Source organism: Pocillopora verrucosa, chromosome 4 (genome assembly GCF_036669915.1).
Source record: "Pocillopora verrucosa isolate sample1 chromosome 4, ASM3666991v2, whole genome shotgun sequence".
Taxonomy (NCBI): domain Eukaryota; kingdom Metazoa; phylum Cnidaria; class Anthozoa; order Scleractinia; family Pocilloporidae; genus Pocillopora; species Pocillopora verrucosa.
In genome coordinates, this window is record NC_089315.1 from 10,620,560 (window position 1) to 10,638,745 (window position 18,186).

The 18,186-nt window shown below is 38.8% G+C and overlaps 2 protein-coding genes and 1 pseudogene across 4 annotated transcripts in view; 2 read left to right on the plus strand and 1 right to left on the minus strand.

Annotated features, from left to right (window-relative positions):
• LOC131787478 (E3 ubiquitin-protein ligase rnf213-alpha) overlaps positions 1 to 1,095 on the plus strand; it is a 71,250-nt gene extending 70,155 nt beyond the window's left edge. For all 3 annotated transcript variants that reach the window (XM_066165818.1, XM_066165819.1, XM_066165820.1), the window contains one exon: positions 347 to 1,095. In XM_066165818.1, coding sequence (XP_066021915.1) covers positions 347 to 509 — 163 coding nt within the window. In that variant the 3' untranslated portion in view covers positions 510 to 1,095. The remainder of the gene's footprint in view (positions 1 to 346) is intronic.
• Positions 1,096 to 2,870: 1,775 nt separating this feature from the next.
• Positions 2,871 to 4,575, plus strand: LOC131782649 (uncharacterized; annotated as a pseudogene).
• Positions 4,576 to 4,867: 292 nt separating this feature from the next.
• LOC131782645 (E3 ubiquitin-protein ligase rnf213-alpha-like) overlaps positions 4,868 to 18,186 on the minus strand; it is a 53,108-nt gene continuing 39,789 nt past the window's right edge. Inside the window, exons 59-82 of the mRNA XM_066165821.1 lie at positions 17,829 to 18,080; positions 17,338 to 17,449; positions 16,176 to 16,607; positions 15,564 to 15,683; positions 15,251 to 15,367; positions 14,998 to 15,054; positions 14,405 to 14,605; positions 14,033 to 14,111; positions 13,751 to 13,785; positions 13,460 to 13,557; positions 12,868 to 13,012; positions 12,462 to 12,639; positions 11,745 to 11,839; positions 11,282 to 11,339; positions 10,414 to 10,610; positions 9,700 to 9,841; positions 9,077 to 9,157; positions 8,700 to 8,886; positions 7,985 to 8,192; positions 7,510 to 7,581; positions 6,853 to 7,053; positions 6,042 to 6,131; positions 5,728 to 5,897; positions 4,868 to 5,541 (exon numbers count right to left, since the gene is read on the minus strand). Of these exons, the coding sequence (XP_066021918.1) occupies positions 5,388 to 5,541; positions 5,728 to 5,897; positions 6,042 to 6,131; positions 6,853 to 7,053; positions 7,510 to 7,581; positions 7,985 to 8,192; positions 8,700 to 8,886; positions 9,077 to 9,157; positions 9,700 to 9,841; positions 10,414 to 10,610; positions 11,282 to 11,339; positions 11,745 to 11,839; positions 12,462 to 12,639; positions 12,868 to 13,012; positions 13,460 to 13,557; positions 13,751 to 13,785; positions 14,033 to 14,111; positions 14,405 to 14,605; positions 14,998 to 15,054; positions 15,251 to 15,367; positions 15,564 to 15,683; positions 16,176 to 16,607; positions 17,338 to 17,449; positions 17,829 to 18,080 (3,481 nt within the window). The 3' untranslated portion in view covers positions 4,868 to 5,387. The remainder of the gene's footprint in view (positions 5,542 to 5,727; positions 5,898 to 6,041; positions 6,132 to 6,852; positions 7,054 to 7,509; positions 7,582 to 7,984; positions 8,193 to 8,699; positions 8,887 to 9,076; positions 9,158 to 9,699; positions 9,842 to 10,413; positions 10,611 to 11,281; positions 11,340 to 11,744; positions 11,840 to 12,461; positions 12,640 to 12,867; positions 13,013 to 13,459; positions 13,558 to 13,750; positions 13,786 to 14,032; positions 14,112 to 14,404; positions 14,606 to 14,997; positions 15,055 to 15,250; positions 15,368 to 15,563; positions 15,684 to 16,175; positions 16,608 to 17,337; positions 17,450 to 17,828; positions 18,081 to 18,186) is intronic.

Consider the following 18,186-nt stretch of genomic DNA (forward strand, 5'->3'; position numbering starts at 1 on the left):
GGAGGGATGATATCGTCAGTGTCTTTTCTTGTATTCGAACCAAAGGTGATGAACACTTTACTGCGCCTTGTTGACCAATTTTTCCCTAAATTTCCTCCTTATTCAAAACTCCTTTTGTATTTTGTAAACGAGCCTGTTGTTCAAGTACACGCTCAATTCTTTTTTGCACCGATGTTTAAGATATGAATGGAAAATAGTGAAATCCTGATATTGTTTATTGCTAGGGGAGAAGAGACAGTTTACAGCACACTCTCTTGCGGCTTTAGAAATCCTAAACTTTAACCAATTTGCCTTGTGAAGTACTGTAGTTTAACAGGACTAAGATCTAACCACAAATTTATTGCAGCTTTGAAGATTACTTGGATTGTTGTTTAGCATATAAAAGCTTGGAACAAATCCCAGGAGCAGAGAACATCCCGGACAGCATCAAAATGGCGCACCTAAAGGACGTCTGGAACTCCGCTGTCCAGCTAAGTGACGACTTCCACAAAGATCGTCAAGCAGTTTAATCCTCTAATTAAGGAGCGGTCAGTTCAAAACTCAAAGAACACAGTGGTGCAGTTTGTTTTTAAAAAGTTTAAGCAGTCAACTTTCTTTAGTCAGTTAAAAGAAATGAATGGTACATGCTGAATTTTCATAACAGCTTGGCTTCTAGTTTCAGTTTTCTTTCGCACAACGATGAGCTACTAGATACACGTAATAACAAATTAATTTGAAAATGTTGGCATATGATAAATACTGCATTTTTTGTAGCTACTGTGAGGTACTTTTTGCTGTAGTTTATGAATAGGGCCAGCCAGTTTCTTTTGCCACATACATTTAACTTTGGTTTAATTAGAATGTTAGAAAATTCTTCCCGGTGCCCCCTTTGCAAAAATAGTAGAAACGGCGGAAGCTTTCATGTATCTTAAATTTAAAAGGGGCCGGTATTATCGATTAATTTTTTATAATTTTTTCTTATACACTCTAAAGATAACTTAAAATGCTACAGCTGAGAATGATATTAGCATGGCATGCAAGTTTGAACCGCACTTTCAATTGATGTTAAGTTAGTATAGAAAAGTATATATCTCATTAAACGTTTGCATAAATTTTTTCTTTGTTGCTGTTGCTGTTTTCAAACGTAATGTAGTAAGTGCCACACCCAAAGTTATGCCTGGGCAAAATTTTTATGTGCATACGAAAGACCCTGATGGAAAGAACCCTTGTCGCAATACTTCCTGTTGTGATTGTAGTTGATTCAATTATCCGCTTTTCCATCTTTTCCATCTGCCAATTTAGTTAAAAGAGCATCAGAATACAGTTCATCAGTTTTGTGCTCCTTAGGAAGGAGGGGCGCTTATTTGAAGGAGGGCGTTTCACCGAGGAGTTAAAGTTTTCATTTCAACGAAGTATAACTTAATTTTGGCTAACTAGAAAAACAAAATTTACGAGATTATACAGGTACACGAAAAGTCAAGATTAACATCTTTCGTTTGTTTAAACAGAGGGCGACACAATTATTTGACCAAAAAATGACAGGAAAGAAGTCAACGAGTATGACCACAATGCAATTGGAACTTACAAAGTAAAGCTTGTGCATGGCACTGAAAATTTAAAGCCTGTTGGTTACATTTTGATGGAGCTGTTATTCCTTATTAATTGTAGTCTGATCGTCCGGCTGAGTGTGGTCCTGAGAAGGACTGTTGTCGTTGGTGGTGACTGACGTTTCGACAACCTGAGTGGAAGTCATCATCGGAGTCATGAACTGTTGTAGTCATATCCCAAAATAACAACCGAATTAAGAGAACGATAACTATCCGGTAGAGGAAAAGTAAAATTTTTAAATGAACCCCCTGGTCGCGAGTTAGACAGATTCTGGGATTTCACCGACGTTAAACTCTTTGTGGAATGTTCAAGTTACTTCGACCTCTGACAATAGCAAAGTCGTTAGTTTTCTTGATATTCTTCATACATGATCTATAATCAGTGTTAATTTTAACCTTACTTCACTTGCGTTGTGACGAGTTACCTTGACGGTTAGAACGGTGCTGGAGCGTCATCCGACATGCAGTGAAGATACCTGTTTGCGTCTATTGCATGATAGCGTTAAACTCTCCAGTGTGGAAAAATTTATCTGAACATAGTAAGTCGTTAATATTTTAGGGAAGGATTATCTCAGATTGTAATTTGAGAAAACACATTTAAAGTTTGTTTCCGTTCTGAATCGGAATTCTAAGTAGATTTTCTGTAAAAATGGATTAACCTTAAAACTAATATTATAAACAGTATTAAGCTTAAATGATCAATCATCCAATGGTTGAAAATGTGGCAGATTTTGACTCTCGCTTTGATAACTTTTTATCCCTATTCTGCCGACTCGCGGACTCGTCAATTGGTGCCCGCTCAACTGGGTGGGTCGTTTCTTCCTTTTGTCAGCCTTGCGTACCACTTGAGAAACTCCATTATGTCCCTCTCTAATAAATTCTCTCAGCGCTTTGTATACATTTCCTCTTTAACCATGCACAGGATTATTGTAGTTAACTAGTGTGCCATTAGTTGTCTATTACAATGCGGTGCCATCTTTGCACGGTACAATTTGGTGCATGTTTTTTTATACATCCGCGGAAATGAAATTTGCTTCAGTAGAGTGATGGCAGATTTCAAATCAAACATTAGGTCAACATCAAGTCAAACATTAGGGAAAATTTTTGAATGCAGAGTTTGGACTGAATGACAGCTGTTGCTTTCAAGACTAATACACACACGAAGAACTGTCTTCGACGCAGATTTAACTAAGTTGGTAGTTATATCTGTGATAGACCATTGATAAACGATCGACACAGGTTTCCTCTGATAACTGTGCATACAAATGCCATCGTCGAATAGAGATGCTCAGAAACGAAAATTACCTGTATTTGGCAACGTTTGGTAATACGGATAGAATCGTGAGCGCCTGAAAGTCCGAGCCGAGTGTGTCATATATTTGAAATTCTGTACTGAGGGCTAGGTTACATGTTTAAATCCCCTTGTTACTAGATATATTTACACTACCGTCTATCATAATTTTTGTTTGCCACTTGGTAGCGTCATACAGGATTGCACATTTTGGTTTAGTGCTTACTCAGTGTGTATCGCATTTAACATTTTTTTACAGAGGATACAACCCCTCGTTCGTTTGAGTAACTCATGAACCATTTGCCTTCTGGCAGGATATAGATTTTTATAAAGGCATCAATTATCTCAGTGTCACAGAAGACGACATTAACAAGGCAATCCACATGACTGCATTCTTGATCCTTGCCGTGTGACGACACTGACGAACAAAATATTCCGGGATGAGCCTGTCAAAATGACTGTGATTGGTGGTTCAAATTTAGCCGAGGATGGAATAAAAAATCACAGGTGTTTATATCACCAACTGTTCTCTCAGTGGTGGGACAGTGATTTCAACAACGACTGGCTCCAAGTTAACGGTAGAAAATTTGTCACTTGGAGGGACAGGAAGCGATTTCTTTACATTTTACCTGCAGAATTTCATAACAACAGATGCTGAACCGGATGTAGTATTTATCGAGTTATCAGTAAACGATTATGGATGCGTACACGGTGCAACAGCGCGGCCCATGGAACTCCTCACGCGACGAGTATTGTCCTTGAAATCATCTCTATTAGTTCTGTATGTAAGCTTGGTTGATTTGGTCAAGAAGGGTGCTTCTCTTAGCACTGCTAAGAACCCAAGATGTCATAATTTGGAAGATTTGGGACAATACGAGCTTGCAACTCACTACGGGATTACCTTGCGAAGCTGGCGTGACAACTTTGTCCAGTGAATTCAGCTAATGGCATCCGGAAAGCCATCATACGGCCGGGAATGGTAAATGATGATCATCTGCATATCAATATTAAAGGACACGCTCAAGTGGCTCTCATGCAAATCCGTTACTTTCAGAAGATTCTTCAACGAGCCAGCAGCTGTTCTGTGCGAAATCTCCAATGAAGGACCCTTTATTTAACAGCAGCTCGATACTGGTTACAAACCCTCGTTGCTGGGCATCTACAAACCCAAGACGAGGAAAATTCACCTTGCATCAGTCTCTTAATGTAAAGGTCAACAAAAAACGGCGCTTCAGCGAGCTTCCATTGGAAAGCATCAAAGCAAAGATGGGTTTTCCATCAGACCGTCGAACTGATACGTTTGGTGGCTGGGCGTCTCTTCGACAAGGAATCTTTATCGAATTCTCCTTACAAGTTCCACCCAAGAAATGGTCTGTAGGTATCATTTTACGAAGAATGAGGCAAAATTCGGGTCGTGTAGTGATGTGGCTCGACAAAGACAAAAAGAACGCGGTAGCCATAACTGGGAAAGCTTTCGGTAACGTTCATTATCAAACTCGTGTTTACTTAGTGGCTTCAGACGTGCCTCAGGGCCGTCATATCATTAGCTTGGAGTCTCAAGGTAACAAACCTATTTCTCTTTTAATAAATGGCATCGTGTTGGGCCCTGCAGGGGTTAAAGGATTTAAAGGATATAAACCCACTGGAACTTGAGAAAAAGTTTGGAGTCTCGAGGACTACAAAAAGTTTAAATTATAATCCAGAATATGGAGTCGATATTTTGAAATGAGGGAAAAAATAAAAAGACAACTATGTAGTCTATTCTCCTTTGGAATCGTTGGTTAAGATACCGGTGTGAATTTCCAATTATTCCATATTTATCTCTGAGTTTCGTAAAATATTTTCTTTCCATAACTGCTGTTTTCCATTTTTTTTCTACCTTTCACAGATAGAGGCAGACGTGTTTTAAAGTCAGTGGCTATTGCGATATGACTCAGTAAAAAAAAAACGTCAGGAGAAGAATTCTTTAAAGAAAAAAACGTTATGAACGTTTAAACCCTTAAAATTTATTTGTAAAGGTACTATTCTTAGATATTCCTTGGGTTGCACTATCCGTGGTATCATGTAATCATCTAACGTCACCCTGAGGCATCGTTGATGTCTACGAGGCAGAAGTCATCGCTAACTATTACTAGCCAAACTTTTTGGTAAATTCATGTGCATTATCGTGCTATTTAAAATGGCAAAAAGTTTTATTTATGAGCTGCCTTTAGTTTACGACCTTATTTTATAACGACATGTTATCCTTTCATGCTCATAATTTTTCTGTTAATATGTAAATTGATTTTTCTTACATTCTAACCTGGAAAGTGTCTTATCTCGGTAGTATACTTGAGCTCATGCAGAATGTCAAATGAAAAATATATGAAAAGAATATAAATCATGGGAAATAGTTTGGAAAGTACTTGAAAGTATAATAAGGCATGGAAACGTAATTTCTGGAAGTTTAGCTGGCCAGTGAATGACAGTTTGAAAGGTTCTCGAACTCCCCATATTATATAATTAACGCCCTAGGACAACATGGACCTTCTGCTTCCTTGATCTTTCTCACGCACTTCTAACGCGAGCTTGAACGCATGAACCACGTGCATTACACATACTTCATCAGGAATCTCTTCCAGGTCGGAGCTATCGTCAAAAACCATTGATAAGTACTCACTGAGGCTGAAAACGAAGGAAGTAGTTAAGTATTCCCTGAGAACAATATTGAGTAAACAGGCTATCAGAAAAAAAAGGTTGCCGTTAGTCATGGTAGTGAAAACACTGCGAATACTTCATTGCAAGGTCATATACTTTTGTTTGAAAGAACTTTTGCTCTGTAGATTCATCTATGCTGTACGCAGGAATTACCTCAATTTACTGCTTGTGTCTTTTTCATGAGCCAGCACTAAAGTGATGACCTCGACAACTCTACTCAAAAACAAATCAACATTCATTTTTTTCAATGTTGCACTGAAGCGTGTGACTGCAAGTCGCGGCATCTCTTGTTTATAAATTTCTGGTATCTTCTCAAATGGATCCTAAAGAAATTGAAAAATATAAAATCGGTTTAATTTGAACAGACAAATAAAATCACGGTCGAACCTACTAAAAATATTGAAAATATTAGGTGAGAAAGGGATTACATCCATCAAATTTGATTACATTTTTCTACAAAAAGGTACCTGTTCATTCTTAAACAATAATTTTGCTCGCGCCACGGCCAGTGTGGACCACAGATCCAAAATGTGACCCAGACAGCAAGACTGTTGAGCCTGAAAGATAACAATAATGTATATAGTTCTGCAAAGAAAACTCCATGCATCCGTGGAGTGTGTTAAGCCCTTGACAAATCAAAAGTCTCCAGCAGTATCTCTCAAGCGACTATCCATTCAAAGGCACAAAGAAGCAGTAAGTAGATATGAACTAAATTCAATGAACGTAATATGAAGCTGAGTAGGATGTTCAATTTGCATTCCAAGCAAAAGATTGTTGAACTCAAGTTTAAGCAAGACCGGCGTTTGACCAGGAGAGGCTGTCTTTCACTACCGATGCTTCGAGACCGAGAAGTATTTGTCAAGTGGGCAAAACTTTTCCTGTGTTCAGCCGCATCAAACAGTCGCTGGGACTTCTTCCAGGATTATTACGTTTCCACTGAACATACATTTTCATTAATTTATTATGAAAGTAGCATTTCACAGAGATGCATTCAGAAGAGTTGATTATTTACTTGTCAACCCGATCGCAAATAAAGGTGGAGACCTTGACCAAACGCCGCGAATGCAAAAAAAAAAATTTCATCTATAACTGCACTTTCTCTGCAGTGTTTATATGTTTATATGTTTATATGAACCTGACGTTTAATCGAGGTCCAGCGTTTGGTGGAGAAAATATGGAACAGGTAGGGAGATTTCCTGCTTCACAAGAGTTTTGTTTCGAAAACTCAATGTTTTAATCATGGCTTATCGATCAATAGAATCAAGCAATATTACATACCTTTTTACTCTTTAAGTTCGACTTTCCATCACTGAGATGAAGAACATTCTTGAGATAATCAAAGATTTTTCTCTCTGGATCTCCACCTGCTGTAGACAGGAAACCAATTGCCATTTCCAGGGTTGACAGCAAATCACTTATGTTCCCAAGGTCCTTCAATTCCGAGAGAATCTGGGTACGGATACGACTTTCAATTGGCTCCTGAAAAAAAAATACGAGATATTTGTCTGTGTAGGAAAGCCAACAATGGAAAAACGTAAAATTTTGGAAAGGGGAGGGGATTACCTTGGCGGTTTTTTTTAAACTGAATTTTAAATCTCAAGATTCCATTATCCGATTCTCCGTTCAATCGCTTACCTAGATTTGAAACTAGTGGTCGTGTATTCAACCGCTCTATGGCGCTCTTTAAGGTATTTTTCCTGATTATTATTTACCTTTTTTCATACGCTTACATGAAAGTTTTATGGTTTATCAGATGAACTATTTTCCTTTGAATGTCCAGAGCTGGCATTGAACCTGGCCAGCGTATTCTTTTGTTCACGTTGTCAACCATATATCTTCTAGTTTTAATTTATTGCGATATCTAACCAATAACTTTGTCCTCTTTCTTGAAGGAAGCAGGAACTAAAATGGTGAATATCTTACTACAGCCCTAACCTGTGGAATTTTGTCCCTCAACCTGTCGAAGGACACGTCGCGGTCATCTTCATGAAACACGAAATCATCCAGCTAAAACAATAGTAGCAAGTATTGTTTGAGTCAACCTAATGACAGATTTTTCCATAGTACTTTTTGTTTAAACTTATCTGCTGGATAGCGAAGTATCCGTGAAATAATTTTATCCGCCCGTTGGACAACTTGATTCTGATCTCCAGAGTAATGTAAAATTCCTTTTAATCTTTGAAACGAGGAATTCAGTCATAAAGAACATGCTACTAAACTGAATAAAAACAAAGAGTAGAAAATACAAAGGACGCTACTTTAAAGAAAAAGCTAGAGAGGATTGAAACGTCAGATTTCCATTGACAGCTTTGAAAGATTTGTTTGCAAATTTGCGCAAAACGTCTAGGATGGTATAGTTTTGTCTCTTGGACAGAGAATTTTTCTTACCACGAATAGAGGAAACAGTTACCTGAAATTCCACTGTTGGCCTTCCCCGTATGAACCTATCAATTATCTGCTTCTGGAGGGCTTCCCAGTTGTACTGCGATGATGTTTCCTTTCCCACCTCTAGTGAGTAGGAGCAGTTGGCTAGCATCACAGGTAGCAAGTCCTTTTCTGAATCATATGCTACCAATTGCGACACCGAAACCTCCGAAAGAGGAATCTCAGCGGTGGTACTATTATTCAGATAAAAAATAATTCAAGAGTGAGTCGATAAAATATAACGGGTGATGAACGGAATGGCAATAAGCAATTCCTTTGTTGGGGGAGTACGAGAGGGGGAATCTAATGTGTTTATTATGGAACGTCTGAGTCAGACTTCACATGAAGCGGGAACCAATAAGCCATCAATGATACTGCAACGTTTCCTAGATCTATTGAGCACATATCAACATCCAAAAGAGATACTGCCGGAGTAAGATATTCAGATCGAGGACAAGACCACAATGGTCTCCTAAAGATTAGAACTCAAAACAAACAAAATGAACTCGGGGCGTACATTGGTGCATAATTTTTAATCTTTCTGACTGGTTGTTGTTTACGAAAATATCAGGCGGTATTATTAGTGATATAGGTTTCACCATCTCTATAATTTTGCGATAGTAATGACTTCATTAGCATTCAATGAAGTATGATTCCGTATACTCGAACATGACTTGTTGAAATGAAAGAATTCAACATACCGCGTGCTTTCGTCAGAGCTAACAGCACCATGATATGCTTCAACCATATCATTATTTGCATTGACCAAGTAGAACAGCAAAGCTTTGCAACAAACTCCTGAGCCAATCTCTGTCGGTAGTAACACTGACACGGTGGATGTCATTTCAATTGGCCTGGAGCATTGTTCTTGAGAAGGCGTGAAACGACCTGCCGTAAAGAAATATTAAGGCGCAATAAATTAATCCGAAATGGTTAATTAATTTTATGACAGTCTTTCTGTTACTTCTAAAGTTTTTATTTAAAGTGGTCGATGATCTTTGAGAAAAAATACTTTCACTGTCCCCCTCCCCCCTTCCCAATGTTCATCTCTCTAGCTTTCCCATGTTCATTTTCTCACCTTGTGAATTCAGCTGGTGGCGAACCTGATCCCAAGCCGTGCAAAAACTTTGGAATAGCTTTTTGAAGGTTTCCTTCTGGTCTGAAAAATGAGATGAAACGTTAGTTTAGACCTACCACTTATTATGTGACCGTTACTAACCAGTATGGAGTTTCTGTGTTAAAGAACCAGAAAAAGGGACAATCTCTTCAGAGCTGAAGCATCACCAATTTGTTACTTCCCGCGGCTTGGAGGATAGAAGCGAGAGAGACGGTGCTTGTGCAATTTTGGCATCATGAGAAGATCACTGTTATTTGTGGCTTTGGCAAATAATTTTATTCCTCCCCGATACGGAAAACATTTTTTCCACGAAAAAAGTACTTTGCAGTCGTTGTCGTTGGTCAATAGTTAGAGTATTTCAGTTCGTCACCTAGAAGCAGGGTAAAGACTGTAACCTTGGGAGATCAGTCTGTCGTTAAGAAGCGAGTGATCTGAGAGTGGGCAGTCCTGAAAAGAAGTTTTGTTAGTGACTAGACATGCAATTGATGCTTTGGTCACTTGGTGGAAGATATTATTCGAGTCAAAACGTGAACAGCTTTACGCATAAAATCAAATTGCACAACCGAGTCTATTAAAGGCTTTACCTTTAGGCAACTTTTGCAAAACCTCCCGTATCTTGAGCTGATTGGAATTTTCTCTGTCGATTCGTCGATGAAAGCGGTCAGTTAGCATTCTCAGCAAAGCCAGTATGTCCGGCAGGTGACGAACTGCTCGAAGTCTGTGTTCCTGCGACAAAGGAAAAATTCATTTCCTTTAGCATATCGTACAGCCCCCTGCACACAATGCCATAGAAAACTACAGTGAAAGCTGAAGTGTGTAGGGCCGGACGGGTTTACGTAAGTCGGTCCGGAAAAAGTCGTCCAGCGCGGCACTTGCCAGGCTTTGATGCAAAAACGTAAAGGAAAAAGGAAAAGAGTAAAGTAAAAAATCACGTTCTTCGATGAATTGTGAGTTTCTTGTTATGAGCCGAGAGAAAAGAAAACCAAGGAAAAGTTTTTATTGGAGGATCATTTTGAAGATCTCCCGCGTGCGCCCGTCTATCACATGTCCTATTTAGGTTGAAACAAAATGTTCGAAATTTTCAACAGCTAGTAGTCATGTGATTAGGTGCTCATTGACTGGCTGAATTGGTCGAGCGGATGGGAAATTTTGTCGCTATCGCTGCCCTCGGTCCATACGTTATGACTTCGAGCCAAATACTTCCCCTTATCGGCCCCCCCATTTAGTCAATGAGTGCATACTATTTGTCAACATCAGTGTCTGCCCCATGCAAAACAGTTTTCTTCAATTTACATTACCTCTACCAGGAACTTTCCTAGGACTTTACATGAGGCCATGTTTGACTTGATGTCTTCAAACTGACGAATCACGTGTTCAACAGTCAAACGTGTTCTATATTTCCAAAAGGCCGCGTGTCCAGGATGGATGTCTGCTGCTGTGCGTGGAAGCGAAAGGTCGTCCACCTCGTAAATCTCTCGCATGAGTGGATCGTTCCCTGTAGTATGAAGCAGAAAATGCAGTTTCTCTTGAAAGTCTAGCTCCTTGTTCGAAAACTAAAGCGCCCATTTTTAGATGAGGGGAAATTTTGAGGGGAAACTTGTTTGGAAAATAGATTTTTACACAAATGGTAAGACATTTGCGCTAACGTTTGCAACAGTTCTCTACCACAAACTATCTTGATAATGTTACTACAAGTTAGTGATGAATTACCTGCATTTTGAAGTCTTCTATAGATTATAACACCTTATCGGAAGGTTACACCAGAAAAGGGAGAGGTCTTAAACGCATTATTTATAGTCTTGTCAGTTGAGAGTACTACAAAATTCAAAGTTCGATTTTGTCTCACGCTTTTCTACCTGGTTTGTAAAATAAGTTGCATCAATGACTCACTCGGCTGTGCAGCGTGTGTCACTTTTTTTTTTCTCGCGACATTTTAAGGTCACCTGTGAACTATTACTGAACAGACGCACGACATGATGGATCTGTTTTATTAAGTTGATGTTACTCTTAGAACACACCATGAGGTTCAACTTAAACGACTTCCAAAGGAGCATTTAGACCACTTGGTTATCATAGGTTATGATTGTAATTTTTTGCGGTGACTCTTTATCTTAAGAAAGGAATCAGTCTTGAAGGTGAATTGTTTGACAATAAAAGTGTAATTACCTAGTCTTCTGTCGTTTACAGACAGAGTATAGAACTTTTGGAGCTGTTCGTCTAGGTTCTGTGAAAGTTAAAGTGAAAATGTACGGAAATGGTTAATATATGTTCACTTAATTCATCTTTAGGCTGATCTACCATTAGGGTGCGCAGTTCTTTTGAATCCGATGTTTTTTCGTTTGCAGATAACAAACAAAAAAATGCTTCATCTCCTCGAGTCCTTGAGTCGTAAGCAACGCCTTGTTGAGAACAGTGTCGAAATATAATAGTGAGACTTTTTAAGACCACGAATTTCTGAAAAATGTAACGAATTTCAATAAAAGCATGTAGACCAAAGACCAAAAACAATCACAACATAAAGCAATTTCGAAGTGATAGACACTTTACAAAAAAAAGAAAAGAAAACGAAAGACTAGACTGAAATATGCGAAATCATGAGCATCTTAGCAAGAGGAGGGAGACCAACTACCGTGAAGAGAGGTCTTGCAAATACAGCTGAAAACTGGTTCTCCCATTGTCTTCTCTCTACTTTGGTTGACCACTTTTCAGCACCATTGGTTTCCCCTTAAAAATGGATATCAAAATTATGATATAAGTTAACTATGAAGGGTATAAGTTGCTCGCAAAGCAGATATCATATGACACTGATTTGGAAGTCTATCGATACAGTCGTCTCTCAAATGAAATTAATTTCCACCCTTAAAAAAAATCATTTTGAAATGATGAGATATTGATATAGGAAACACCTCTTGCCAGATATGGCAGGGGACTAAGAGGAGATCGAGCTCAAGATGGGAGTCCCTCATAAAGATGATTCCAAGAGCACCTGGAGATAAAAATAAAATCCTATGGTGCACATTTTAGATGAATGTCATTATCAGAGAAACTGCGCTCCTGGCTCTTGCCTAACTCAACATTAACCCTAGCATGTTATCAGTTCACAGTTGTACTTATTGGTAAGGGGAGGGGTAGATATGCATTTTGCTCAGATACTGACAATGATCCTACCTTTTATTCTCAACGTAGTACGATGAGGCCAAGAATCAATGCAACATGCGAGGTGCATGTATTATCGTTTTCGTTTAAAACATTTCAGTTACGTTGGAAATATAATTTTATGAATAGGATCCTTTGACATTTATCCTGTCTCGGTCTATTTGAAGTTGTCAGAACAAATTTGACTCACTATTAGTTGAACGGTCCACAATCGCAGCTAAAAGGTGATGAACTATCAGCAACACTTCATCGACGTTTCTTTCCAGGCTGGTCGATATATTCTCCACATCATTGACAAGATGGTCCCAGAGAAAGCCAGTGACATTTTCTGGCTCGACGTCTGGCTCACTTATAAGCTGACAAATGGCCTAGAGGGAGATACTGATCAATCTTATGACAGTGTTTGTTGGATGGCTGGGACAGTGTTTACGACTTTATACGAGAAACAGAGCTTTGCTCGCAAAAGGCTCGTGATTATTGAATAAACCAATTGAGAAAGTGGTTGGTTAAACTCCAAATACCTTGAAGATACTAACCCTTTAAAATAGCTGGCTTAGAATTAACAAATTTCTCAAACCATTCTGTTTATAGTTTACCTCAGGATGTTCTTGGGCTCCGGTTATCATGGCTGAGTGGAGAATGATCCTTAGAAGGCTTACCATAGCAGGAGAAAGATTTCTTTCAGTGACTGTAAAACGTTTGGGTGCTCCTAAAATGTGCCCTTTGTTAGAACGGTCGATCCTGAAAATAACCCGTACAATAATCAAATACATGTTTCCGCGAGCGCCCATTTGATTTAGTGTGGCTACGACTGGTTTCGTTATTTCGATTTTATTGATCTCAAACCCCACAGTTTTTGTTTCCTTGGCAACAGTACAAAAAATACATCATAATTTCTCAACAACTTGGAATTAACCTTGCGAACAAATTTATGTTCCCTCTGCGATCGATCGTAAACTACTTTCCTTCCTCTCGACGTATCGCGTAAATCCACTGTTTTCACTCAGAGGTGAACGGGCAAACTCACAACACACTCCCGAGAATTGACTAGCCTCGCTTTCGTGCAATTTAACCTAGGTCGAATAAATTTCAATTTGAGTTTGCTGTACAGTACAACATTTCCTAAATAGCTCCTCTACTTATAAGGGTAAACCAAATGTTACATTTTCTTCTAACAATATCACTTGCCTGCATGCCTCCCTGTTGTTAGCAACCAGTTCATGTTTAAGGCCCCCAATTGGCGACTCGCAAGTAGGGCATAGACTCTCCTGGTCTGGTCTTCCGCACTATCAAAAATAACAGTTAATATCTGCTTTAAGGAGCATTTTATCGGAGAACTTCCCTTTAAGAGCAGTCAGTCAATCGGAAAATTAATTGATCTATCAATCAATAGATTGGTTAGTCAGTCTGACAGTCAATCACTGACTGAGTCATTCAGTCAGTCAGTCCATTGTTATATGATCGATAGATAATACTTACGTCGCCAATATAGTAACGATGACCATTTGGACATTCTGAAAAGCAAAGATATAATTTCTGACCCCACGAGAACGGTAGAATTGTAAATATTCATCCTTATTTAAAACGATACGAGCAATTTCCATCCGTAACATGCAAAGCATCAAATATATTGACGAAATTGCGATGGCAGAAATCAACCTAAGATAGACACTGAGATCTATGGCGACGATCGCACGACATCAGGAGGCAAAAACCAAGTACATCGACCCCAACTGGGAATAAATGAGATGCATTACTTACGATACCATTTGCCTCCCTCCGTTATGGCAGAAACAGTCTCTTGAAAACTGTCTTCTGGCATTGTTGGAAGAAAAGAGTCCTGGAAGGTAAATGGTGAAGGACGTGGCAACAGTTACAAAAAGGGGAAATCGGGTCTCGTCCTGACTTATCAGCCAGGGTCTGGATTGAGCACCATCACCTTTTGTGTGCTTGATATTGGCCTAAACGCTATATGTTACTGCGATAGACAATAAGGTGGTAAAGTTTTATGTTATAGAGAAAATAATTAGCTTCTTTTTCCATGATGGTATCTAAACTTGTCACTGATAGCTCTCTGAAGGCTGACCACAAAGGTTACAGCCAATTTAAGCACTGAAAACTATTTCCACTCACCAGCATTTGACGTGGAGCGAGGAAAATCTCTCTCAGAGGGTTCAGTAATTCATCAAAGTCTATACATCGAAGTACGGAAGTCGTGTGAAACAAGATATCGGGCAAAGCCTTCTCTGCTTCACTGCAGGTCTCATGGACGGTGGGTAATGGAAATCCTAAGTCCTGAGGATTCCTCAAAAGACCCGTGACCAAGTGTCGCGCCTATTCGTTACGAAGAGGGAAAATGAAATGAAACGACCACATAACATTAGTATTAAAATCAGTGATAATCGTAGTAAGGGCAATCATAGTCATTTCAGCAACTTCTTTATAGTGATGTCAGCAAAATGTCTTTGGCAAATGGGATCTTGGAATATCTATTTGTTTCCTGATCAATTTCAACAACACTGTCAACCACACTAAAAACCATAGTACGAATGTTGTTCTAAGCGAACAACGTCAACAAGCTTTCAGCAGTTGATTATTTAAAAGACTTGGATAAGGAGTAGAGCTAATAACTGGACAGTTGTAAATAACACTTCTTCAACCTTTGACCTTGCTACCTTAGACAATATTGAACTAAGGTAATGAAAAATGTACACATTTTGACTTACAGTGAGAGAAAGAAATCTGATCCTTGTCAGGATAACATCTGTTATCTCAGCACATTTCTAAAAGATAATATAACATTCCATTTTTAGTGGCTATAGTATTCAGTATGATTATAGAAAGTAAGCAAATCATAATCTGCTTGTAACTAACATTCCGCATAAAATTTATTTCTTTTTTCGGCATGGTTACCCTGGAAAGACAAAACAAAACTCATCATTTATCTGAAGTCGTATAGAAATCAACACTGCAACTCACCCCAGGTTGAAACTGTACGTTTTGGGCCCATATTCCTTTTGGCACTGTTATCTCTCGATACAAAGCCAAGAGTAGAACGATTTCCTTAGCGTGCTGACTCGGGACTTCGCCTAACCTCTGAAGCACCACAGATAGCACAAGTAAGTAGGTGAATTCTTAGACATCTTTTTTCGATCAGTCTTTAAAAGGATAATACAAAATATAAAGATCCTTTGACGCAAGTATAGTATTCAAGCTGTTCATCATCACACATAAGATGAACTATATACTAAAAAAGTTATTTTTAAAGATTTGAAAAGGATATCTACGTTACCTCTAGTGACGCCACTAGTTCATCTGTGTCATTGCTTAACATCGCTCTGGCTATAGAGTCTCTTAATTCTCGATATAACTCTCCATACACGAGAAACCGATCCAAATTCATCTGAGCGTCCTGTTGATATTTTTTTAATAAAAATATGAATACGCATTTTAAATAACACTTGTTAAGTAAAATACAAGAGAAGAAAGCATTGGTTTCAAATGTAAGTCTTTCGTTCGATGATGAAAAAGCTAAATCAATTTTGATCAAAAGCTTATTCAACCAGAGCACGTTTGGGGTAATTAGAGAAGTCCTTTGTAAATGATTCTTATCTTTCCAGTGTTGCACTGTTTGTTTGTTCCAAATGCTGTATTTAAAAAGCTATGTAAAAGTTATCAAGAAAACTCAGGAGAATGAAGACTTTCTTGCCAACGCTCATGGGACTTGGGGTGCTTATCATGATTATAGAGAACATCCATCGAATTATATCAGTTCATCAGCGGATCGATTAAGGGCAAAAAAATTGTATAGCTACAAAAGTAGTCAAGATTAAATTCAAAATTTAAGATATTTATATTAGAGATAAAATAGAGACTGAAACCATCAACCACTGAGAACTCCCACCTCGTTTCCTCTGAATTCGACGGGAACGATCCACGAAAGTTCTGGCTTTTGAGACACAGTAACAATGGCATGTCCTCCGTAACGTTTAACCAGCTGCTTAAGTAGAAAGAGAGCCGGAGATTTGGAACCTGTCTGAGCCAATGAGCAAAGTGCCTTAACAGTGTCGAATAAGAATTCCATTGCAGCTTGCGTTTTCCTTTGGAGCCACTTTTCGTCGTCGTTAACACAGCTCATGTACAGGTAGTGGGCCGCCATTCCTAAACTACAGCGCGCTTTAGCTACTGCTTCCAAAGAATCCACCTGCATTTCATCAAAACTTGTGAAGTCTTCCTGTAAGATTCTTAGTGCATCTTGACAAATCTTGTTAACGCTACCAATTTGCAGTGGAAGATCGAGGTTAGCAAACATAGCTAACGCACTGGCGGAGGAGTTCTACAGAGAAAAATTCATTTGATAAAATGCAATAGCAAGTGCTTTTCATCAACGAACTCCCTATTTTTTTGTTTTGTAGTTGCCAATTAGAAGACAAAACACAGCTCGCGCACCAGCCCTGTCTAATTTCTGTTGACTTGCGCATTGTCTCATCGCGTTTTGCTCCAACTTTTTAAGTAACTCGACTCTCCGCTAATAGATATCATAGAAGAAACAAGAAGGTGGGAGAAAAGGTCTTTAAACTATCGATGAGATAATTTTGTAGTACCTCACAATTAAAACTGTTTTCGTCCTCGTGTTGTTGCCGTTGTGGCTACACCTGAATCGACTCGTCTCCTTGCGAATCCGACAATTTAGTAATCATGGAGACATAAGCGTCGAAGTCATAGGTGGAATTGGAAGAAAATGAAACCAATTATGTCGAGTTTCTGACTTGGCTTACGACTCCGATTTTCGATTCTCTGTAGATCGAAAGCGCTTCTACGACACCGACTTACATTCCTTCTCCGACCCCGTCCCTAGTGAAAACTAGCCTTTTCGCCTCTCTTGTGTTCATCCATTACTCACTACAATATCTTAGGCGTCAAAGGAAAAATTAGTTTAAATGTCCTTTCCCATGTAGTAACATTTTTTGGTAGTTTTCTTTTATGTTAAATAAATACTTTTCATGAAGCACTATTCTCTACCATGAAATTAGCTTTGCTTCAAATAAATATAAATCCTTATGTACCTCCATACACTGCACAGCAAGTAGACAAACATTCAGGATATGAAGCACCTCTGAAGAAAGGCCTTGAGCCTCAAAGAGGAAGCGATGTAGGTGTTTCTTGGCTTCTTCATCACTATTAAGATATTACCACACGATGACAAAAGTAACTGATATGAAATTGTTTCTTATGCACTGAGTTAATACGAGAAACATTCTAAGGAAAAATAGTTCTAGCGATGAAGATGACTGGATATGAATGCAAAAGTTGAGGAATGCTTTACATGTGAGAGAGAACGATGCCTTTCTACATTTAAAAGACTATGAAAGTAGCTGTGAGAAAGAGAAAATGCACGATTAAGCGTAAAAAGATAAGTTACAGTCATAGACCACTCACTGAGGCCATGGAAAGCATTAGCTCCGTGACCTTCGTCACCACAGTCGACCTTATCATGGTATCTTCAAAAGTTTGATTGAATAAAGTTGATATTCAAAATTTATTTAGAGAGACGCACCTTGAATTGATAAGCTGTTGCAAGAGGAAGGATCTAACCACCGGAATGCTGTCTCCTCCAAATTCAGGAAAGGTTGAAAATTCTCTCGTTGCACCAGCAGAATGTTCTCCTGTTACATATCTCATGAGCATTTCAAATACGTCTGGATCCAACTTACGCACGCCATCTCCAAAGCAAAACAGTGACACAATCTCCATGAAGAATGTGTTGCAACGGTGGATAAATTTGGCCTGTATTTCAGGGTCTTCATTTCTAGTAGAAACATTAGTATTAAAACTGCATGAGAATGTAAGAAAGTATAAGATGAAATAGCAAAACTGGGCTAACCACACTGGTCACACAATTTACATGCTGTAAT